Source organism: Rattus rattus, chromosome 14, assembly GCF_011064425.1.
Source record: "Rattus rattus isolate New Zealand chromosome 14, Rrattus_CSIRO_v1, whole genome shotgun sequence".
NCBI classification, from domain to species: domain Eukaryota; kingdom Metazoa; phylum Chordata; class Mammalia; order Rodentia; family Muridae; genus Rattus; species Rattus rattus.
This window is the reverse complement of record NC_046167.1, coordinates 38,418,219-38,442,678: the sequence shown is the minus strand read 5'-3', so window position 1 is coordinate 38,442,678 and position 24,460 is coordinate 38,418,219. Positions and strand designations below refer to the sequence as shown.

At 38.4% G+C, this 24,460-nt stretch overlaps 2 protein-coding genes across 2 annotated transcripts in view; one reads left to right on the top strand and one right to left on the bottom strand.

Annotated features, from left to right (window-relative positions):
• Nucleotides 1-24,460, bottom strand: part of Sfrp4 (secreted frizzled related protein 4) — a 93,230-nt gene that overhangs the window by 12,774 nt on the left and 55,996 nt on the right. The window lies entirely within an intron of this gene.
• Nucleotides 1-24,460, top strand: part of Nme8 (NME/NM23 family member 8) — a 62,777-nt gene that overhangs the window by 7,939 nt on the left and 30,378 nt on the right. The window contains exons 8-10 of the mRNA XM_032885116.1: nt 7,999-8,091; nt 10,533-10,786; nt 11,802-11,977. Coding sequence (XP_032741007.1) covers nt 7,999-8,091; nt 10,533-10,786; nt 11,802-11,977 — 523 coding nt within the window. The remainder of the gene's footprint in view (nt 1-7,998; nt 8,092-10,532; nt 10,787-11,801; nt 11,978-24,460) is intronic.

The window sequence follows — 24,460 nt, the reverse complement described above, 5'->3', positions numbered from 1 at the left end:
ACCATTCAGGAATGAAATAATCTCTGATACATCTCTAGACTGCCTTAAGAAGACGAGGAAGGACAAACATTTACAAAGCAGAAAACCCAGTGATGAGCCATAGAAACAAGATCAAAATCCTACCAGCACTTAGCTCTTTGCCAGTACAGAATTAACAATTAAAAATATAGAGACAAACCTTCATAAAAAGTGAAGAAAGATTACTCCAACATCTCCCCCTTTTAGATCAAGAAATATCTTTATCTCTAAAAAATCAATAAACTATATACAATAAGAACAATTATGAGAAATATCAGGCAAGAATTATATGTATAATGTAAATGAATTATATGTCTATATATACCTTAAGCAAGAGTTGAATCAAATAAACAGTATGTTATAGTAAATATAACCTTAAATTTCTATCAATATATAAAAATCCATACCAATGAAAAATTTGAGTCTTGTTGCTTTCTAGTCTAAAAGTAATTGCAATAACCCACCCTTCTTTTTCCTATCAAGGGGATACCATAATCAGACCACTTATCCCCCCTTTTTTGTCCTTTCATCTTCCTAGATAGATATGAAGAAGGATAAAGGGAAGAAAAACAAGAAGAGAAAGATATCCCTGAATCTAACTTCCTTAATTTTGTCCCTGATCAAGACCAAAAACAACTTGTAACCAAATCCCCTAAATATCAAATATACATAGCCCATTTTATGACCAAAACCCACCAACCACACCACTCAAGAATGGATGCATCATGCTTCTCAAATTGTTTCTTGCTGTCTTGGGTGGGAAGGCATCTTTTGGGGAATCCTAAGAGAATTGGGACACTGGCCAAGTCCTGGAAGAGTTGGCTGTTTCACTCACTGTCTAGGCTCTGTGGGATCATCTGGGACTAGGAAAGTGTAGGGCTTAGCAGTCCTGGCTGAAGCAGTCTATGAGGCTGGACCACCTGGGGCAAGCCATTTTGAAGCTGTCCTGGATACAATTTTTAAGGCAAAAGCAACTGTGGCAGTCTGTAAGGCTGATCACCTGGGCTACTTGTTTTGTCTTCATTGGTTCCTGGTCCTTTTCTTCTGTGAACGCACAAAGGTTTACATGTAATATTGTAAGGATGTTTTGTATTAACACATTTATGGAATGTGTGGTGTGCACAGATCAGCTAATGATGATTCCCTGCTCTATGTATGAAAGGGTGAAAAGCATCTGTCAATCTCTATAAGTCTCCTAGGACTGCAAAAGCAAGCTGTAATATAAATCTCTATCCACACCATATGGAAGAATGGCATACAATAACATATCATGAGGACCAGGTAACCAAAATGATTTGTTGGCTGTTCCTGAAGCATTAATGTCTCAGCCGGTCTCTGAGATGTTCCCATGTAAGGGGATTAGCACTTGTGTCACACGGTTCTGTTGTTCTTCTGGGTCTCTTCTTTCATTTCATCATCCAAGATTTTAAGGATTTCTTCCATGGTCATATCTAATCTTAATTAATTTTGAAGAAATCCATATCTTTTTGCTTCCTGTCAAAACAAAACATATCCTCTTCCCCAACACATTTCTTAACTTCCATCCTGAGGTAAACACATCCTTAAAATCTAAAGAATGATTTAATTCAGCAATGAATTTTCTGTAAACTTAACTTATATCCCAGATAATTAATTTTTCTTTTGTATTTTTCAAGAAAAATTTGTAATAGCCAGTAGGGCAGAATTTTCTGTACTTTGTCAAAAGATATCATCCATATAATGATAAATTATAGATTGAGAAAACTGTTTAAAAATATTTCTAACAACTGTCATACAAAATATTGACGTAAGATGGGACTGTTTAACATTCCTGAAGACTGTAGTTGGATCTTCATGGTTAAAACATGGCACAGTGAAAGCAAATCTTTATTTCTCAAGGGGTATTGAGAAAAAGCAATCATTTAAATCAATCACTATAATAGGCTATAGATAAAGAATTTTAGGGGATCCCAGGTTGTAAGAAACCCATAGGCAAAATCCTTTATTGGTTGCTCTCAGATTTGTCAGCATCCTCATTTCCAGATTTCTTTTCAATGACAAACATAGGAGAACTCCAAAGGCTGGTAGACTCTTCCATATATTGAGTCTCCAGCTTCTCTTCGATCAGCTATTCTAGAGCTGTAACATTTAAGGAATAGACCTGAACAAGCTTGTTAGACAACCACTTTAATGGTAGACGAGTTGGTATCAGCAGTGGCTCTCATTAAATATTTGGAAAGCCAACTTCTGTTGTGGACAGCCTGGATGGTCTGCATCTACTTTTGATAACATTATTAAAGACCATCATCAAGACCATCTCTTATTTTATGGCTTGTCCCTGAATTTGGAAAAATGCTATTCTGTGTTTCTCACTGTTGCAATAGATCTCGCCTCTATACATTCATGACTATATCTACCACATGCAGCCTTAACCTTCCTATCTGACCTTCTGGTCTTATACATTTAATCCACTTTAGACCTTTGTTTTTCCTAAGCCAATGTCTCAAACAATAGGAGCTGTGTAAATACTTTTGAAAGTTGGATTCCAAGAATCTTGTAGAATTATTGTTATACCTGTTTGGTATCCACTAGGCCTTCAATCTAAATTCCATCTAATTGTAATTTCATCTTTGATCTTTGATAATGTATAGTAGCTTGCCAAAATACTGTTTTCTAGACTCTTCAGAATCTCTTATTCTATCTATTGGAGCTCCTCTATCTCTGTTAAATGCTGCTTGTTTTGTCAGGCATTAGTTTTTCTAGTTGCTCTCTAGCACAGTCTTTCCTTGGCCAACATGGAATGAATGGTTCATGTTGTTTTTTGTCAGGGCCTGAGCAAAGCCCCTTAGGAAGTTTTCCAACAGTAAAGAGCTGCCTTGTATACCTCTGGATGGTCTGCATTCATAGAAGGAAGTCCACTCTTTCACATCTTTTACATTTCCCAGGAAGCTTTCCCCTGGATTGCATTAGAGAAAATTGTGTCTTTAAGAACTGTTTGTCCACAGACATCCTGATCTTCCACAGCCAAAATATTGGGCATTCTGAGCTCTCATGCCTTTTACTTGGCCAATAATAGCTGAATTGTAAGTATTAGATCCAATATCTGCAGTAGTTTTAATCCATTCATAAATAGGTAAAAATCTGGCCTTTTAGAGTCAAATACCTTTTTGCACTCAGCATTAGAATTCTCAAAAGCTAAAGACTCCAATAAAGGTTCTATAGCATTTGGATATGATATTGCTCTATTTACAGATGAATTTAATCTTTTTAAAAAGTCAGTAAAAGATACATCTGAACTTTGGATATCTTTGTAAGTGATATATATTGTTTTTCCCATTATTCAACCTTATCCCAAGCACTTAAAGCTACTATAGGACATTGCTCCAAGTGACATCATTAAACATAATCTGCACTCTTAATTCAGCATATCGACCTTCATGTAGCACTTGATCCTTGACAATATTGATGCCTCTAGTGCAATTACAGTTTTCCAGAGCTGAAGCCTCTTCTTTCCACAGTGTTAGCCATTGTAGTCGAGGGTCAGCCTTTAGATTGCTGGCATTAAATCTTTCCAATCTTTTGGAATTATATGTGTTTGCCTGACCTAGATATTAAGAATTTGCTTCACATAAGGAAATTTATGACACAGGCCATCATTTCTTCTTTAAATCTTTTTAGATCTAGCACTATTATAGACTTTCACCCAAATTCTTCATAACCTAGTGGATTTCCTCTCACCTGGAGCTATTCTATTATTATAGTTGGAAAAAAAATCATTGTATGTTTCTAATGGGCCTAGACAGCTGTCCTACAATCTTTCCCCAAGGTGGAGGTATGGGCTTTAGATTGGATTGACATAGATTGAAAAAACCTTATTTAAAGATTCTATAATTTTTGTTCTATTGCCTTTAATTTAGCATTCCATCTTTTAGTCCTCTCCTTGTCTGAGTCTGCTTTATTTTGATCTTAGAGAAGATATAGAAAACTATAACTATTCCTGAACAAATTATAATTATTTCCAGGCTGATAGTCAAAACAAAACTATATGAGGTCCAAATGCCTTCTGCCTTCGTGTTTTCCATATTTTAATGCAAAAAATATTTTCTTCTTTAATCTCTGTAACTCTCTCCTTTCTTCAGAGACTTCATCTTATTTAAATTTAAATATATTTAATGACTATTTATAGTCAGTTTCTTTCCTTTCTTCAGTGTCTATATACATAATATTTATTTCCATATCTAAGTATCTCTAAACTCTGTCCTCTGCTAACTGCACGTTTGTGCATACATTACCAGTTCAGAAGTCTGCTAGCATTTGCTAGGGTTGCTATGAGTTCCAGGAAGGTACTCCTTGCTTCTGATATCTAGATCCTGCTTCAGGTCCCCACTGGCCACCTTTGGCTCTACAAGATAGGAGCAAGCACTTCTGTAGGCAGCATACTGCAACCAACCCCCTGAGACAGAGACTGTGGTGTCTGAAGGACCGTAGCTCCAGCCCCGGACTGCAGCTAGCTAGCTGGCAGCGGTGGACAAAGCTGCTTCGAAGTCCACTCAGGGTGAAGTCTCTAGGAAACCATCCACAAATGCTACTGTACCTGGGTCCTCTTATCTGTCTCCCATGTCTGGAACTTTTGGCCTAAGGCCTGAATCTAGTGCCTAAGCTTGGATTTCATGCCACACTTTGGTGTGCCAAATTACTGTGAGACTTTCATGGATCCCATCATGGTTCAATAAGATACAACGACTTTTATATAATTTAAAGTTTTAGAGCTTTCACTGGGGCAAACTCACAGCTCGTCTATCTAAACTTACCTTAATTTTTCTGTCATGTGGTTAGCTCTTTACCTCTCTGCTCCACTCTAGTCTCCCTTCCCTTCTGTGTCTGCTTCAAGTCTTTCACATCTGCTTGCCTCCCCTGCATCACTCTCTCTGCCCATAAGTCTCCCTTACTTTCTTCCCAGGCTACTCTGCCATCAGCATTTTATTACAGCTAATCAGCAGCAAGGCAACCTCTGATACATCTCTGAATTGCCTTAGGCAGAAGAGGAAGTATGAATATTTACAAAATAGAATACCCAGTGATTGGGCCATAGAAATAACATCAAAATCCTCCTGGCACAAAGCTCTCTGCCACTACAGAATCAACAATTAAAAATACAGAGACAATTTTTTCATACAATGTGAAAAAAGGTGGTCCCAACAATATTTGCCCTGATTTTTTGGCATGTTTGTCATTAGTGTATAGCAACACTACCGATTTTTATGTTGATTCTGCACAGTATGTCTTTGCTGAAGTTTGTCAGATCTTAATTTTCTGGTAGAGTAGAGGAGGTTGTTTAAGGATAGGGTCCTGTTATTTACATGACTCCCTTCCTATTGGTATTCCTTTCGTTTCTTTCTCATGTCCTCTTATTTGATGTGAGATTTCTAGTGTTAGATGTCTAGCACTACGTGGAGTAAGAGCAAAGATAATGGATACTCTTGTATTATTCCAGAGTTTAGAGGAGATGTTTGTACTCTTTCTATAGCTGCCATACTGTTGGCTGTAGGCTCATCAGCCACAGTCCTTATGCTTGGATGTGCTACTTCAATCTCTAGTTTCTTCAGAGCTTTTCTTCCTGAAAGATTTTCAACTTTTTCAAAACCTTTTCTGTTCTGATTGAAATGATCATGTCTAGTTTTTATTTTATTTATGTGCTGAAATACACCTATAGATTTGTGTCCATAAAATAAAACTCCAGTGAAATCAATTTGATCTTGATGTATGTTTCCATAAAGTATTTTTTAATTCTGTTTGAAAGACTTTGATTAAGCATTTTTTTGTTTATTTTCACTGGGGAAATTGATATGTGGGCTTGTTTCCATGCTGTGTCCTGCTCTTGTATCAGGGTGATGCAGACTTCAGAGAGTGATTTTACTAATGACTCCTTCCTTTTATATTTTAAGGGATAGTTTGAGGAACATTAGTATTTGCTCTTCTTTAAAGGTTTGGAAGAATTTAACAGTGAATTCATCTGGATGTGAACTTGTATTTTTGAGAGGTTTGTGTATTCTTGCTTCAACCATACTGACTTATAGATCCATCTAAGTTGTTTGTGTCTTCGTGATTAGAATTTTGCAGGTAATACATACTACCTTAGTTAGGATTTCCATTGCTATGAATAGACACCATGACCAAGGCAACTCTTATAAGTGCAACATTTAATTGTGGCTGGCTTACAGGTTCAGAGGTTCACTCATTATCATTAAGGCAGGAAGCATGGGGCTGGAGGACCTAAGAGTTCTACATCTTGTTCCAAAGGTAAGCAGAAGACAGCAGATGGGAGGAGGTCTACAAAGCCCACCCCCACAGTGACACACTTCCTTCCAAAGGCCACATCTCTTAATAGTGCCACTCTCTGGGCCAAGCATATTCATACCACCACACATACATAAAAATTATAATTTTTTCTGCATTTCCCCCTTTTGTGAAACATAAATTTTCAAAGTACTTACTAATCTTCCTCTGTATTAAATTTCCACATTATCATTTTTTATTTACTAATTTAGGTCTTCTTTCTCTTACTTATTTTAACAAGAGGTTTTCCCATCTTATTTTACCAAAGAACTGAATTTTTGATTGACTCTGTAATATTGTTATAGTCTTTAATTAAACAATATCTAACCTGATCATTATTATTTCTTACTAACACTGAGATTGTGCTTGAGGTACAACTGTGAGTTATTTTCTTGAAAATTCTCAAATACTTCTTTGTCTTCCTGTATCGGACCCTTGCCATGTATAAATTCATAGCTACAAAGTTTCCTCGTACAGCTGTTCTAGCTGTAGCTCAAGAAACTTGGCACATTTTGATTTCATCATCATTAGTTTCCAGAGACTTTCAAATTCCCTATTTGGTTCCTTCAATGACTCACTACACCCAAGGGTATAGTGTTCAATCTCAATGAGTGTATGTAGTTTTCATACTATGGGTTTTTATTATAATGGGACCAGCATCAGAAAAAATACAGAGAGCTGCTTTTTTATTGTTTTCTAAGTCTTGATTTATGGCTTAGAATGTGTTCTATTTAGATACAGTTCCATGAACTGCTGAAAGTAATGTGCTTTGTATCTTCAAATGGAATATTCTATATCCGTTTGTTACATACATGTTTACTTTGAGATTACGTTGTTGAATTTCAGTTCAGATGAGGAATCTGAAATTGAAAGTGGGGTGCTAAAGTCATTTAAATCATGTTCAAACTGACTTTGAACTCCCTTAGTGTGTGCTCCATAATGTTTGTGGCTGAGCATTTGAAACATATATATTTATTGTTGGCATATATTCTTGCTAAATCATTCCCATATTAGATTTGTAATGTCTTTAAGAAATCTATTCTGACTAATTTTGATTTGACATATACTTTATCAGATATCTAGATTGCTCTGTGAAGCTGTTTAAAATTTCTGCTTACATGATAGATCATTTCTTATCATTTGATTTTCAATCTGTAAATGTCTTTACTGGTAAGGTGTATTTCCTGGAGACAATGCATTATGGAATTTAGTGTTTCAACTTGAGTGAACCTTTAAAAATGGAAACATAGGAACAAATGAAGCTAAAATACTTTTGAGCATAGTTAAGAAGTATTCCTTATAGATACTTCAGAAAGTGTACATATACTTTAATATATTCATATATATGAATATATATATGGCTTTTTGGAGTGGTACTTTTATTTTCTTCATTCTTTTATGTTAGCATTAAAAATGTTGAGGCACTCTACTCTAATAAAAATATTGTGAAATCTTTGAAGTTTTGAAAATATGGACATCTACGGAGTATCAAAGGATACTTTTTTATGCATTTCTGAGTCATTTCAAATCATGTGAATTTTCTTCTGGCCTTTACCTGAAGATATTAAAATCTAGGTAGTTTAGTAAGTTCATAAGAAAATAGCTCTAATTTGTTTTACATGTTTTCCTTTGTCATGTTTGCTTCTGATCTGACCTGAATCGAAGATAACCAAAGAAGGATTTATCATAGAAATCCAGGAAAACATGCTTCTCCCCGAAGAGGTAGTGAGGGAATTCTACAATCATATGATAGATGAGGTAAGAAGGCATTTAAAAATCCACTGTGTACATATTTACACACACACACACACACACACACACACACACACAACTGATTGCTATAAATTCAGATTTCCATTATAGATAATTCTAGCCAACTGAATAAATTTTGGTGTTTTGAAGATGTCCACAAATTGATGATGCCAAAGATAGCATCTCTGGGGACATCTCTAGTAGAAACAGTAACATCCAGGCAAGATTTCAATGGTTTGTTTTGTTGAAGACTCCTTTCTGGTATGTTGTCTGGAAGTGAATAGTCAGTCATCACCTATCAATTTCAGCCTTGGCTATATAGATAGGGGCTTTTGGAATTGTGCTTTTATTTCCCTCATCCTTTTATGTTAACATTTCAAAATTTGAGGCAGCCCACTCTAATAAAAATATTGTGAAATATTTGAAGTTTTAAAACTATGGCTATCTAGGGAGTATGTATGTACATCTTGTATGTAAGGATTCTGGAACCCACTCTTCGTCTGAATCATTTCTCTAAGGCTGCACTCCAGCAAGTTTTCTTCCTGGAAGAACATGGTATGTTTCAAAAAATTTTAAAATGGGTGTGTGACTTGGAAATCAGAAGACTTATCTTAAAAAAAAACCACTCAATATTGTGGGTAGTAAATACATGTGGCTATTTGAATTTAAATTCATTCAAACTAAATCACACTTAAAAATTGGAGTCTTATTTACACTATGAACATTTCAGGTGCTCAGTAGCCATATCCAGAAATATTGTTAGGGAGTGCAGAGTATGTTACCCATAAGGAACATTCTACTAGTCAGCCCTTTTAAACTGACCTAGTGCTCTAGTTCTCCTAACTTCCATATATATATGTGTATGTGTGTGTGTATGTATATGTGTGTTTCTGTCTGTGTGTGTATATGTGTGTATCTGTGTCTGTGTGTATGTGTGTGTGACTGTCTATCTGTGTATGTGTGTGTCTGTGTATTTATGTGTGTATGTGTGTATGTGTTTCTGTGTGTGTTTGTCTGTGTGTGTGCCTGTCTCTCTGTGTGTGTAGAATTTTGCCAGTTGTGTCACCAACATGTGTGTAATTTTATGAAACACCAACCTATGTACCTATGTTTCCAGAAATTGTTGTATTCACCAGATTTCTATCACTGTGTTCAAATATACCAACTGAAAAGCAGGAGGGTTTCATTTTGGTTCATGATCTGAGACATTTCATTCCATAGTGGCCTGGAGCCATAACTTGATGTCTGTGCTGAGACAGAATATCATATTCAGGAGATCATGGTGAACTAAAGCTGCTTACTTCCTGGAGCCATGAAAAAATATGGTAGAAGGAGATGTCCGGGTCCTGATACTGTTTCAGGGTAATACCCAGTGATTGTACAGCCTTCCACTTAAGTGTTTCCTTGCTTTTGGTAGCAATCACATGCTGGGGAGCAAGCATTTAATACATGGCCACTGAGAGACATATTGGATCCAACTGAAACAATTACTGAATTAGAAACTTTGGGATTGCACACACACACACAAAAATGCCCTCCCTGTCTCCATTTACCTCTGTCTGTCTGTCTCTGTCTCTCCTTTCTTTGTGTGTCATGTGTGTTAATTTCTTGAGGATTTTGTACACTATATTTGATCATTTCCTTCCTTTCTCCCAACTGCTTACCCCTACTTCCCTACCCACCCAATTTTGTGTCCTCTTTAAAAAGACAAAGACGAAGAAGAAGAAGAAGAAGAAGAAGAAGAAGAAGAAGAAGAAGAAGAAGAAGAAGAAGAAGAAGAAGAAGAAGAAGAAGAAGAAGAAGAAGAAGAAGAAGAAGAAGAAGAAGAAGAAGAAGAAGAAGAAGAAGAAGAAGAAGAAGAAGAAGAAGAAGAAGAAGAAGAAGAAGAAGAAGAAGAAGAGAAAGAAAAAATGAAAAAACAAAACAAAAGAGAAAAAACAAAAGAGAAGAGGGGGAAAATTCCACCATGTTTGATTGTGACACAATGCATAAGACCTGCTCAAGCTGAAGCCAAAGTTTGAGCATGAAGATAGGAGGAGGGTCCACAGTCCCACCTTTAGTTAAGGAGCTATTAGCAATGACAGCAGCTGGGAGAGTCAGATTTCTTTAAGTTTGGGGCCCCTGGACCACAATGTAGTGTAAGACCTCACATCCAAGAGTATATTGGCCGATGAAGACCCTTTACATGAACTGGCAACATCCTAGTGGTTGGAAAATAGTTGTGCTACACTGTATTTAAAATCACTTTCTGCTGGAAGTAAATACCTACTGTGCAAAAATGTCCTTGCAAGGAGATACTTTATATGGACAGTTTGATGACCACAAAAGGAAAGATTTCACTGTGTTTTGCTTTGTCTAGTTGGTTGGTTTTTGTTTTTCACAGTGGCTGCTATTGTAATGCAATTGTATCAGGAACCTGAGGGAGAGTTTCTCATTTTCTTTTGTAGCCTGACTTTGAAGAGTTTGTATATTCTATGACAAACCGCCTAAGCTGTGTGCTCATTATATCTCAAGGAGAAGACACAGAGGTTATTGAGGAGGAAGCTCTCCCTCAGTCTGATGCAGAAGAAGAAGAAGGAAAAGAAGAAGAAGAAGAAGAAAAAGAAGAAGAAGAAGTAGTAGTAGTAGAAGAAGAACCTGACCCTTTGGAAGAGCCTCACGTTAAGTTTGCACCTATGCCGGTAAAGAAGAAACGGGACAGGTAGCTAAGACCAGCCCTTTATCACATATAATGTGTCACTAGGTGATGGCATATGATGCCCAGATGTCTCAAAACCTAATGTTTTTCTATAGGTACAAGTTTCCTTTTGGTCAACGTAGAATATTATGTATGGAGAAAATGGGGAATATCCTTGAATGTTTATGACAAGAAAATTAGAAAGGGCATAACTCCCTTGCTTACTTTCTAAACCTGGCACCCAACCTGGCCTCATTCTCTCAGGCTTAGGGAGTGTATCAGAACCATGCACTGCCTCAGCCAGCCCTGCCCATTCTCCAGCACCAACCATTTCCTTTGTCTCCTAGGCTCTCTTATTTAGTTAAGATATTTACTGGTATAAAATATATATTTAAGTAACTCATTTTTAAATATTTCAGAATTGTCAAACAGTCTTCAGAATGTTGGCTTTGTGTAATACTGTTGTGACTTTTACATTTCTAAAGACTAAGAGCGAGAGTTTGATACAAAAGTCTTATAGGGCACACCTGAAGGAGTCTAGTGAGGAAGAAGCCATTATGATATTTGAGCCTGAAGGCTTTGTGCCTAGGTCTGCTACTGCTTTGTGTCCCAGTGCTATTGTCTGTCTGGGATGCCCAAGATATTTCCCCTTTCCATATGAACTGTGGAATTTTCTTGTGGTTTCTGGTTACTGCATGTTTTTTTAGGTAGCAGATAACTTTAGACTTTGTTTTGCTGTTGTATTGCTGGCCAAGGACCCATTTGTGCATGCTACTCAAATATTCTCCTCCTGTGCAAGGTTATAATGTCATTTAGTTTCAAGTTTTAAATCAGGGTAGAGCAAAAGAAAAGAGAATTCAGTGGATGCCCGAGGGCTTTGGAAACAGTAGGAGTCACATTCAGAGTGATAATGTGTGAGCAGAAAGAAGTGTTGTATTATGTTATTAAATTCTAAGTCATTCATTAGCATAAAATTTTCATACATAACTCTTGCACCTTAGCTCATAATAATCTTAGCTTATACTTTGGGTTTCAACAGTTTGCAAGAGTATATGGACCGACAACATATGTCTGATTACTGTCATGTCGAGGATGATGCGGTTAAGGTGTCCAAGTACATTGACATATTATTCCCTGATTTTAAAACCATGAAAAGCACGAATGTACAAAGGACACTAGGAATACTGTATCCAGAAGTCTGCGAGGAAGAGAAAGGTAGGAAGTGAAGCACAAAATAAGAACTTGGAGGGTAGGATCTGAATATTGATTCATCACTTTCTCAATAATATAAGAAATATTTATATGAAGAATTTACAAAGCATTGTCTAACCTCCGACTTTGCTGGAATCTGTCTCAGCACTGTCAATGCCTTAAAGGACACAAGGAGAAAGGGCAACTACTGTCTACAGTGCCTTGACACAGAGCTCTGGGAGAGCCAGATAACTAGTGTGACTTGAATAAGGTTTGGTACTGGTCTATTTAATTTATAAAAATCAGAAAGCATACATAGAGTGCCTTGAACTCAGAGTATTAGTTTTTATTTGTTTGTTTTTCAGTACTGGAGACAGTGCCCAAGCTCTCACTTGTCTGTAAGCACATTGACACTGAGATACAACCCCAAGTCCTATCCCTAAATGCTGGTCATTTAAAACCCCATCCCATCATCACACAGCAGAGATAAATTCTCCAGAGTGAGAATGAAGGTTTTACATAGCATCATTTATTCATTCATCCATCCATTTAGTCATCTGATTGTCAAATTCCCTGAACAGGATTGAGAATCGTTGATAGTGCATGCCATCTGCCTTGGAGATATGCAACTCCCACTTTCCATCTGTGTGCCTTGACTCCTCGGCTTTTCTCCTTAAACAAGCTGACATATCTATGTGGTGTTTATTAGGGGCTGATGCTGTACTGTAGTGACACACCATATCTTAAAGCAAAAGGTTAGGTGCAATGTTAACTCTTGATGTGCTTTCTCGTATTAAGGAAATCTCCATGCATTATGTAGCTTAAGGCAAATTATCTTTGTTGTTGTGAATGCGTATATCTTTATTTTAATTTGCACTGCTGGGGATTAAATCTGTCTTATTGTAAATGAGTTTTGCCACTTTGTAAACAGTTTATTCTTTGTCTACAGCAATTACATATTTTTCTGTATTTGATAATATGGCAGATTAATTTTTGAAGAGCATTTGTGCTTTCCTTTATAATCATCTGGTTTGGGTGTCAAAATGATGCAGGACTCATAAAACAAGGAAAAAATAGTCTTTCCTCCCATGTTTTATTGAAGAAGTAGGATGTTAATCACTTGGAATATCTCCTAAATGCTTTCTGAGATTTGTTAGGGAAATCAACGGGGCCTTGAAAGTTTTATTGCCTTTTATTTTTATTTTATTTGTACTTTTGGATCTTCCATAATGAATGTGTCAGTTTTTTAAATTAATAGACTTCATGCTTTAGAACATTTTTATCAAACGAGTGACCTACCTCACAGTTCTTATGTGCAGAGCTGGGTTCCCGCCCCATTTTCTTGTAACCATCTTGTGTTATATTGTGCTTAACACTGTAATATTATTGCTATACCTAAATGAAAGTTCATAGTTTTTGTTAAGGTTCACTCTTGATTTTGAACATCCCCAGTGTTGAGACAATTGCATGACATGGTTTTTCCTATTGCAGATTAGGGCAGCATGAACTCCCGTAACTGAAAGCTCCCATACTTCTCTTTGTTGCACATACCCTGCCATATCTAGGCTCCTTACTGTCCTTTTAGTCTTTCTAGAATGATGCTGTTGAAATCATATAACATGTGGCCTTTCAGACTGACTTCTTCCATTTATACCCATTAGGATTCCTCATGTTTTTGAAGCTCCATAGCTCATTGCTTTTTCTTGCTGAATAATATTCAGTTGTAAGAGTCCAATGAAGTTCATCAGGTGATTTATTAAAGGACACTTTCTCCAGCTTCAGTTTCTTTCATTTTCATGAATAAACTGTCATAGACATTACAGAAGGTCCTGTATTGATAAAAGCTTTCAGTTTGACTAGGTAAATAGCTGGGAATGTGATTCCTGGATCATGTGTAAAGTTGTATTTAACTGTGCAAGAAACATCCAGAGTGCGTTTCAATGTAGGGGTACTATTTTCTATTTCACAATCACCAAGTAAGAATTCTTCTTAGCTTGCATGGCTTGTCAGTCTTTGAATTGTCAGTTTTCAGCTGACTAGTGGATACACAACAATACCTTATTGATGCCCTTAAAGGTTTCCCATAATGTGTATTTAGCTCAGCATTTTTGATACACAAACTAATGCTGCCTATATCTTCCTTTATGGTGTATCTTTTAGATTTTTTGATGTTAGTTACAGGAGGAGATATCAAATGTGATCTAGTGACAAATAATTTAAAAATGCTCTAATTTAATCATTTTACAAGATCTTTAGTGCCTCTGCCCAGCTTCCAGGTCACTGAGGAAGGCAGCAAGTATGGCATTGGTGGTGGGCATCTGTGCTAATAGCAGCTGATGCCTATCCCCCTTGCTGAGAATGGTGGGTGTTTGACAGCATAGCTGACAGAACAAAACTTAATTATCCAGGCCTGGCAAAAACGCTTGGCAAGAACCTCTGAACTTTTTTTTAACTCTTAAGAGGCTTGCAAGAAAGACAAGAAAGAAAGTCACACACACACACACAGCCAGGCCCAACCATCAATTTCACAAGTATACATGCATACTTATATATGTGCATACATATAGACAGACAGTCATGTATACATATATACATATTGTATGTACATATATTCATTTGGTGAATGGAGCAAAGCCCCAATAGCCACACTTTATTTTTTTTTCTCTCTGGCCTCTTTAGACCTTCTTAGATAAAAGTCCTCTATAAAATTACCCCATCATTAAAATGTAACACAAAAAGGGAGTTACAGAGGATGTCCATAGTAAGTTAAAAGTAGTGTTTCAACCTATTTAAATTTATTCATAATATATGTATGTGAGAATTTTGCTTCCATGTCTGTTTGTGCGCAACCTGTATGCCTGGTGCCAATGAAGGCCAGAAAAGGGGATCAGATCTTCTGGTACTGCTGGAGTCACAGACAATTGTGACTCAACAGGTCAGTGCTGGCACTGAACCCTGGTCACTTGCTGTAAGAGGAGCAAGTGCCAAGCCATTCTCAAGCCTTGAAATAATAGTATTCTTTTGATGGGTAGGTCAGATATCAGACAATTGCCAGTGCGTTCAGTCTGCCACTTCGATCCAGCATAAGCGCACTGTACTGAATACTGACACTGAGTCGAGAACCTGAAAAGTAAAAGAGGCATCTTATGTATCATCTCTCACACCTCCACAATGTAGATGTACTTAGATCTCTAAGACATTGTTTTCCTTCATCCTGAAGGAATTCTTCAATCATTCTCTCCAAGTCTGTTCTCTGATGAGACCTCTGAGTGTTGTCAGAGAATGTTTTTTTATTTGTCCTTTACTTTTGATGCCTTTTGAATTCCACCAGATTCAGGATTCTAGGTAGGTGTATGATTTTAAGAACTTTAGTCTCTCCTTTCTTGCCGGCATAGTGTCTGAGGGAACAATGATGTAGTTCTTATCCTATTCTGTAGATAAGTTATTTTGGATCTTTCCATGAGAATTTATAATGTTTGCTTTTTTGCAGTTTGAACACAGTAGGAATAGGTGTAAATATTTTGAAATTTATCATATTCTGTTTTCTCCAACTTGCAATAATTAATTAAACAACTTTTAGCTATTACAATTTTCTCTCCCTGCCCCCAGTTCTTTCTTTTTTTTCCTATTACTGCCATTATGGGTTTATAATTATCCAAGACTTCTTGTATATTATCTTCAGTTTCGTCATATTTTTCTCATATATCAGTTTGGGGAGTTCTTATTAATGTATCATCTATTCACTGATCCATCTTTGCTTGTGGCAAAACTACCAATTCTGGTGATCCTTTGATATTTTCAAGTCCCGTGTTGTGTGTGTGTGTGTGTGTGTGTGTGTGTGTGTGTCTGTATAAAATCAGTTCACCTCAGATGCCTGTTCTTTTCCCTTTATATATCCCCACCTCCTTCCTCATTTACTTTGATTTTCTTTACTCTTGGTAAAACCAGACAAAATAGATCCCTGGTAGGGACTGAGACAATCAGGCTTCTAGCTGTGTTTTTGTTGATGTGGTCAGGAGCTGGGCTGTGTTTAATACTTGTTCATGAAACAGATGCTTCAGCTTTTCTTTACTTTAGTTAGCTAGGTTTAGTTTAGTTATGTGTCCCTAAACACTCTTTAAATGGAGTTTATATCTGCATTTCTCAACTGGGAGCCATTGCATGCAGTGGGCTTCTATTCTTCTTCTGGAAAAAGAATCACTTGGTTACCTTCCAATGAAAACTAACATCCTGTTGGACCTGAGTCCCTGAACAGAAAAACTCCAAGTCTTTCTTAGACATAACTTTTCACTTACATGGGAAAGGGTGGAGAGAGTGGGCTACAGTTATTTGACCACCCTTTCCCTGGATTGAGTAAGTCTATTATAAATTGGTTTCCTGTAAAAACCTGTTTTAGAGAATTTTCTGGACGTATTTAAAAATTACTGATTTTTCCTTTGGAAATAATTTGATGCACTCAGTTTTCCTGTACTGCCTGCCACCTAGTGTTTCTGTGGCCATCTCAGATATCAGCAGGAATGTTTCGGTGAGCACCGTGCACAAATATATTCAGACACAGCACTTATAACTAGCATTTAAAGCAGTGGTAATAAGTTCAACATTGTTCTGTTTGAGCTGGGTGCAGTAGCTAACTCAAGAAATACCAGTACTTTGGAGCCCAAGGCAAGAAGATTACCATAAAGTAAAGGCTAGCATGGGCTACAGAGAAAGACTGCTTAGTCTCTGCCCTCCCCCAATACAATGCCTGTACTTTATAATTAGTGTTTCCTGATCTCTTATGTGTATACATGTACAAAACAATACAAAGTTCTCAAGTATTCACTCCTACTGAAAGACTTCTCCTAAGCTTTCTATTTCCTTTTGTCTCTGATAGAGCGAGTACAGACAGAATAAGTGCTTATATCCAAGACTGTCTTGGTGCATTGGTGACTCCCATGAGTATTAGTTATAGAATAGGCAACTTCTGTGTAGCTATACCAAGAGAGTGTCTCCTCCCGGAATTTGTTGACTACTTACAATAGACCCCTGTAGCAGAGCTATCTCGTGTATTCTGTGAACCTCACGGGCCTCCTGGGCTTTATTAGACTTCTCTGCTCCTCAAGGAGATGTTAGAGGTCTAGTCTTATGAAGGTCTAGTGTTGGTGACTACTGTGCTCCGATTCAGAGGCATCAATGGCCGTGCCATGTATTGAGGAGAGTGACACGGATGCGGATCTTGAGAAGAGTCCACTAAGGCTGACAGAGGTAGGGAACAAGCACAATAACACAAACGTTAAAAGCATTTCTTGTTGTTTCTTTTTATCTCCTCTAGTCCCTCAGAGCCCTCACAGCTCCTTCTCCACATTTTCCACCTCAGCTTGCCAACCATTTTTATTATCATTTGGCCCCTTCACCAGTAATTAGCAGAATATAGAGTATTAAAACCAAATCGAGGTTCCTGTGGGTGACTTTTAAGTGCCTAGTTTTCTGCATTTAACTTGCCTGGTGGAAGAGTAGAACGTGACTGCATAACTTATTGTCAGGGCTTTTGGTCGGGTGGCATGGGATCCAGCTTGAGGTTTAATTAAGACATGGAAACATTGATACAGTTTAAAGCTATTTGCTTTTTACTGGGGGAGTCTCTCAGTTAGTTTCTAATTTAACCTGACTTCTCTGCTCCATTTCTCACTTGGTTCTCATTGCCTCCTTCCAGCTCCACCACATCTCCCTTCTGCCTCCTCCCCCTGCCTGCATCTCTGTGTTCGCCACTCCACCTGAGCAGTTCTTCCTCAACTTCCAGCCCCAACTCTGGCTGCCAGATCTCTTTATGAAAAAAAGGCACCTTCCCCCAGGCAGCTTTCTTTCTTTCTTTCTTTTTTTTATTAACTTGAATATTTCTTATATACATTTCGAGTGTTATTCCCTTTCCCAGTTTCCTGGCAAACATCCCCTTCCTCCTCCCCTTCCTTATGGGTGTTCCTCCCACCCTCCCCCCCATTGCCGCCCTCCCCCAACAGTCTAGTTCACTGGGGGTTCAGTCTTAGCAGGACCCAGGGCTTCCCTTCCACTGGTGCTCTTACTAGGATATTCATTTGCTACCTATGAGGTCAGAGTCCAGGGTCAGTCCATGTATAGTCTTTGGTATTGCCTTAGTCCCTGGAAGCTCTGGTTGCTTGGCATTGTTGTATATGGAGTCTCTAACAGATATTTATAGAACGCCTCTTCAAGCTCTTCCAGTTCTTTCTGTGATTCCTTCAAATAATCGGGGTCCTATTCTCAGTTCAGTGGTTTGCTGCTGGCAATCGCCTCTGTTTTGCTGTATTCTGGCTGTGTCTCTCAGGAGCCTGCAGAAAGAAACAGGAGGAGACATACTAGATCTCCATCCGCTCCTGTCGGTCTGCACTTCTTTGCTTCATCCATCTTGTTTAATTGGGTGGCTCTATATGTATGGGCCACATGTGGGCAGGCTCTGAATGGGTGTTCCTTCAGTCTCTGTTTTAATGTTTGCCTCTCTCTTCCCTGCCAAGGGTATTCTTGTTCCCTTTTAAAGAAGGAGTGAAGCATTCATTTGATCATCCGTCTTGAGTTTCATTTGTTCTAGGCATCTAGGGTAATTCAAGCATTTGGGCTAATAGCCACTTATCAATGAGTGCATACCATGTATGTCTTTCTGTGATTGATTATCTCACTCAGGATAATATTTTCCAATTCCATCCAGTTGCCTACGAATTTCATAAAGTCATTGTTTTTGATAGCTGAGTAATATTCCATTGTGTAGATGTACCCACATTTTCTGTATCCATTCCTCTGTTGAAGGGCATCTGGGTTCTTTCCAGCTTCTGGCTATATAAATAAGGCTCAATGAACATAGTGGAGCACGTGTCTTTTTTATATGTTGGGGCATCTTTGGGTATATGCCCAAAAACCAGAGAGGTATAGCTGGATCCTCAGGCAGTTCAATGTCCAATTTTCTGAGGAACCTCCAGACTGATTTCCAGAATGGTTGTACCAGTCTACAACCCCACCAACAATGGAGGAGTGTTCCTCTTTCTCCACATCCTCGCCAGCATTTGCTGTCACCTGAGTTTTTGATCTTAGCCATTCTGACTGGTGTGAGGTGAAATCTCAGGGTTGTTTTTTATACCCAAAAGATTTGCATTTCCCTTATGACTAAAGATGTTGAACATTTCTTTAGGTGTTTCTCAGCCATTCGGCATTCCTCAGCTGTGAATTCTTTGTTTAGCTCTGAACCCCATTTTTTAATAGGGTTATTTGTCTCCCCTGCGTCTAACTTCTTGGAGTTCTTTGTATATTTTGGATATAAGGCCTCTATCTGTTGTAGGATTGGTAAAGATCTTTTCCCAATCTGTTGGTTGCCGTTTTGTCCTGACCACAGTGTCCTTTGCCTTACAGAAGCTTTGCAGTTTTATGAGATCCCATTTGTCGATTCTTGATCTTAGAGCATAAGCCATTGGTGTTTTGTTCAGGAAATTTTTTCCAGTGCCCATGTGTTCCAGATGCTTCCCTAGTTTTTCTTCTATTAGTTTGAGTGTGTCTGGTTTGATGTGGAGGTCCTTGATCCACTTGGACTTAAGCTTTGTACAGGGTGATAAGCATGGATCGATCTGCATTCTTATACATGTTGACCTCCAGTTGAACCAGCACCATTTGCTGAAAATGCTATCTTTTTTCCATTGGATGGATTTGCCTCCTTTGTCAAAAATCAAGTGTCCATAGGTGTGTGGGTTCATTTCTGGGTCTTCAATTCTGTTCCATTGGTCTATCTGTCTGTCTCTGTACCAATACCATGCAGTTTTTATCACTATTGCTCTTGATAATAATACTGCTTGAGTAATACTGCTTGAGTTCTGGGATAGTGATTCCCCCTGAAGTCCTTTTATTGTTGAGGATAGTTTTAGCTATCCTGGGTTTTTTGTTATTCCAGATGAATTTGCAAATTGTTCTGTCTAACTCTTTGAAGAATTGGATTGGTATTTTGATGGGGATTGCATTGAATCTGTAGATCGCTTTTGGTAGAATGGCCATTTTCACTATATTAATCCTGCCAATCCATGAGCATGGGAGATCTTTCCATCTTCTGAGGTCTTCTTCAATTTCTTTCTTCAGAGTCTTGAAGTTCTTATTGTACAGATCTTTTACTTGCTTGGTTAAAGTCACACCGAGGTACTTTATATTATTTGGATCTATTATGAAGGGTGTCATTTCCTAATTTCTTTCTCGGCCTGTTTCTCTTTTTTGTAGAGGAAGGCTACTGATTTATTTGAGTTAATTTTTCCATACCCAGCCACTTTGCTGAAGTTGTTTATCAGCTTTAGTAGTTCTCTGGTGGAACTTTTGGGATCACTTAAATATACTATCATATCATCTGCAAATAGTGATATTTTTGACTTCTTCTTTTTCCGATCTGTATCCCTTGACCTCCTTTTGTTGTCTGATTGCTCTGGCTAGAACTTCAAGAACTATATTGAATAAGTAGGGAGAGAGGGGCAGCCTTGTCTAGTCCCTGATTTTAGTGGGATTGCTTCAAGTTTCTCTCCATTTAGTTTAATGTTAGCAACTGGTTTTGCTGTATATGGCTTTTTACTATGTTTAGGTATGGGCCTTGGATTCCTATTCTTTCCAGGACTTTTATCATGAAGGGGTGTTGAATTTTGTCAAATGCTTTCTCAGCATCTAATGAAATGATCATGTGGTTTTGTTCTTTCAGTTTGTTTATATAATGGATCACGTTGATGGTTTTCCGATATTAAAACCATCCCTGCATGCCTGGGATGAAGCCTACTTGATCATGGTGGATGATTGTTTTGATGTGCTCTTGGATTCCGGTTTGCCAGAATTTTATTGAGTATTTTGCATCGATATTCATAAGGGAAATTGGTCTGAAGTTCTCTTTCTTTGTTGGGTCTTTTGTGTGGTTTAGGTATAAAAGTAATTGTGGCTTCATAGAAGGAATTCGGTAGTGCTCCATCTGTTTCAATTTTGTGGAATAGTTTGGATAATATTGGTATGAGGTCTTCTATGAAGGTCTGATAGAATTCTGCACTAAACCCGTCTGGACCTGCGCTCTTTTTGGTTGGGAGACCTTTAATGACTTCTTCTATTTCCTTAGGAGTTATGGGGTTGTTTAACTGGTTTATCTGTTCCTGATTTAACTTCGGTACCTGATATCTGTCTAGGAAATTGTCCATTTCCTGCAGATTTTCAAGTTTTGTTGAATATAGGCTTTTATAGTAAGATCTGATGATTTTTTGAATTTCCTCTGAATCTGTAGTTATGTCTCCCTTTTCATTTCTGATTTTGTTAATTTGGACACACTCTCTGTGTCCTCTGTTTAGTGTGGCTAAGGGTTTATCTATCTTGTTGATTTTCACAAAGAACCAACTTTTGTTTCTGTTGAATCTTTCTATGGTCCTTTTTGTTTCTACTTGGTTGATTTCGGCTCTGAGTTTGATTATTTCCTGCCTTCTACTCCTCCTGGGTGTATTTGCTTCTTTTTGTTCTAGAGCTTTTAGGTGTGCTGTCAAGCTGCTGACATATGCTCTTTCCTGTTTCTTTCTGCAGGCACTCAGTGCTATGAGTTTTCCTCTTAGCACAGCTTTTATTGTGTCCCATAAGTTTGGGTATGTTGTACCTTCATTTTCATTAAATTCTAAAAAGTTTTTAATTTCTTTCTTTATTTCTTCCTTGACCAGGTTATCATTGAGTAGAGCATTGTTCAATTTCCACGTATATGTGGGCATTCTTCCCTTATTGTTATTGAAGACCAGTTTTAGGCTGTGGTGGTCTGATAGCACGCATGGGATTATTTCTATCTTTCTGTACCTGTTGAGGCCCGTTTTTTGACCAATTATATGGTCAATTTTGGAGAAAGTGCCATGAGGAGCTGAGAAGAAGGTATATCCTTTTACTTTAGGATAGAATGTTCTATAAATATCCGTTAAGTCCATTTGGCTCATGACTTCTCTTAGTCTGTCTACATCTCTGTTTAATTTCTGTTTCCATGATCTGTCCATTGATGAGAGTGGGGTGTTGAAATCTCCCACTATTATTGTGTGAGGTGCAATGTGTGTTTTGAGCTTTAGTAAGGTTTCTTTTACGTATGTAGGTGCCCTTTTATTTGGGGCATAGATATTTAGGATTGAGAGTTCATCTTGGTGGATTTTTCCTTTGATGAATATAAAGTGTCCTTCCTTATCTTTTTTGATGACTTTTAGTTGAAAATTGATTTTATTCGATATTAGAATGGCTACTCCAGCTTGCTTCTTCTGACCATTTGCTTGGAAAGTTGTTTTTCAGCCTTTCACTCTGAGGTAGTGTCTTTCTTTGTCTCTGAGGTGTGTTTCCTGTAGGCAGCAGAATGCAGGGTCCTCGTTGTGTATCCAGTTTGTTAATCTATGTCTTTTTATTGGGGAGTTGAGACCATTGATGTTGAGAGATATTAAGGAATAGTGATTATTGCTTCCTGTTATATTCATATTTGGATATGAGGGTATGTTTGTGTGCTTTTCTTCTCTTTGTTGTGTTGCCAAGACGATTAGTTTCTTGTTTCTTCTACGGTGTAGCTTGCCTCCTTTTGTTGGGGTTTACCATTTATTATCCTTTGTAGTGCTGGATTTGTAGAAAGATATTGTGTAAATTTGGTTTTGTCATGGAATAGCTTGGTTTCTCCATCTTTGTTAATTGAGAGTTTTGCAGGATACAGTAGCCTGGGCTGGCATTTGTGTTCTCTTAGGGTCTGTATGACATCACTCCAGGATCTTCTGGCCTTCGTATTTTCTGGCGAAAAGTCTGGTGTGATTCTGATAGGTCTGCCTTTATATGTTACTTGACCTTTTTCCCTTACTGCTTTTAATATTCTTTCTTTATTTTGTGCGTTTGGTGTTTTGACTATTATGTGACGGGAGGTGTTTCTTTTCTGGTCCAATCTATTTGGAGTTCTGTAGGCTTCTTGTATGCCTATGGGTATCTCTTTTTTCAGGTTAGGGAAGTTTTCTTCTATGATTATGTTGAAGATATTTCCTGTCCTTTGAGCTGGGAGTCTTCACTCTCTTCTATACCTATTATCCTTAGGTTTGATCTTCTCATTGAGTCCTGGATTTCCTGTATGTTTTGGACCAGTAGCTTTTTCTGCTTTACATTATCTTTGACAGTTGAGTTAATGATTTCTATGGAATCTTCTGCTCCTGAGATTCTCTCTTCCATCTCTTGTATTCTGTTGTTGAAGCTTGTATCTACAGCTCCTTGTCTCTTCTTTTGGTTTTCTATATCCAGGGTTGTTTCCATGTGTTCTTTCTTGATTGCTTCTATTTCCATTTTTAATTCCTTCAACTGTTTGATTGTGTTTTCCTGGAATTCTTTCAGGGATTTTTGCGATTCCTCTCTGTAGGCTTCTACTTGTTTATTAATGTTTTCCTGTGTTTCTCTAAGGGAGTTCTTCACGTCTTTCTTGAAGTCCTCTAGCATCATGATCAAATATGATTTTGAAACTAGATCTTGCTTTTCTGGTGTGTTTGGATATTCCATGTTTTTTTTTTGGTGGGAGAATTGGGCTCCGATGATGCCATGTAGTCTTGGTTTCTGTTGCTTGGGTTCCTGCACTTGCCTCTCCCCATCAGATTATCTCTAGTGTTACTTTGTTCTGCTATTTCTGAGAGTGGCTAGACTGTCCTATAAGCCTGTGTGTCAGGAGTGCTGTAGACCTGTTTTCCTGTTTTCTTTTAGCCAGCTATGGGGACAGAGTGTTGTGCTTTCGGGCGTGTAGTTTTTCCTCTCTACAGGTCTTCAGCTGTTCCTGTGGGCCTGTCTTGAGTTCACCAGGCAGGTCACTTGCAGCAGAAAAGTTGGTCTTACCTGTGGTCCTGAGGTCAAGTTTGCTCGTGGGGTGTTGCTTATGAGCTCTCAGTGGGGGCCGCAACCAGGAAGATCTGCGCCACCCTTTCCGGGAGCTTCTGTGCACCAGGGTTCCAGATGGTGTTTGGTGTTTTCCTCTGGCATCAGAGATGTGGGCAGAGTGCAGACTCTTCTGGTTTCCCAGGTGTTTCTTCCTCTCTGAAGGTTTAGCTCTCCCTCCCTCGGGATTTGGGTGCAGAGAACTGTTTATCTGATTGGTCCCTTCAGGTTCTGGTGGTGTCTCAGATGCAGCGGACCTGCTGCTCCTGGGCCCTCCCCCACGGGAGCCCAGAGGCCTTGTACAGTTTCCTCTTGGGCCAGGGATGTGGGCAGGGGTGGGCAGTGTTGGTGGTCTCTTCTGCTCTGCAGACTCAGGAGTGCCCACCTGACCAGGCGGTGAGGTCTCTCTCCCACGGGGTCTGGGAGCAGAGAGCTGCTGAGGGCCGGGATCCGCGGGTGTGGGACTCCCGGTAAACACAGGAAGTGCCTGGTCCTAGAGGAATTCTGCCTCTGTGTGTCCCGAGTTCACCAGGCAAGTCTCTTGCAGCAGAAATGTTGGTCTTACCTGTGGTCCCGAGGCTGAAGTTTGCTCGCGGGGTGCTGCCCACGAGCTCTCTG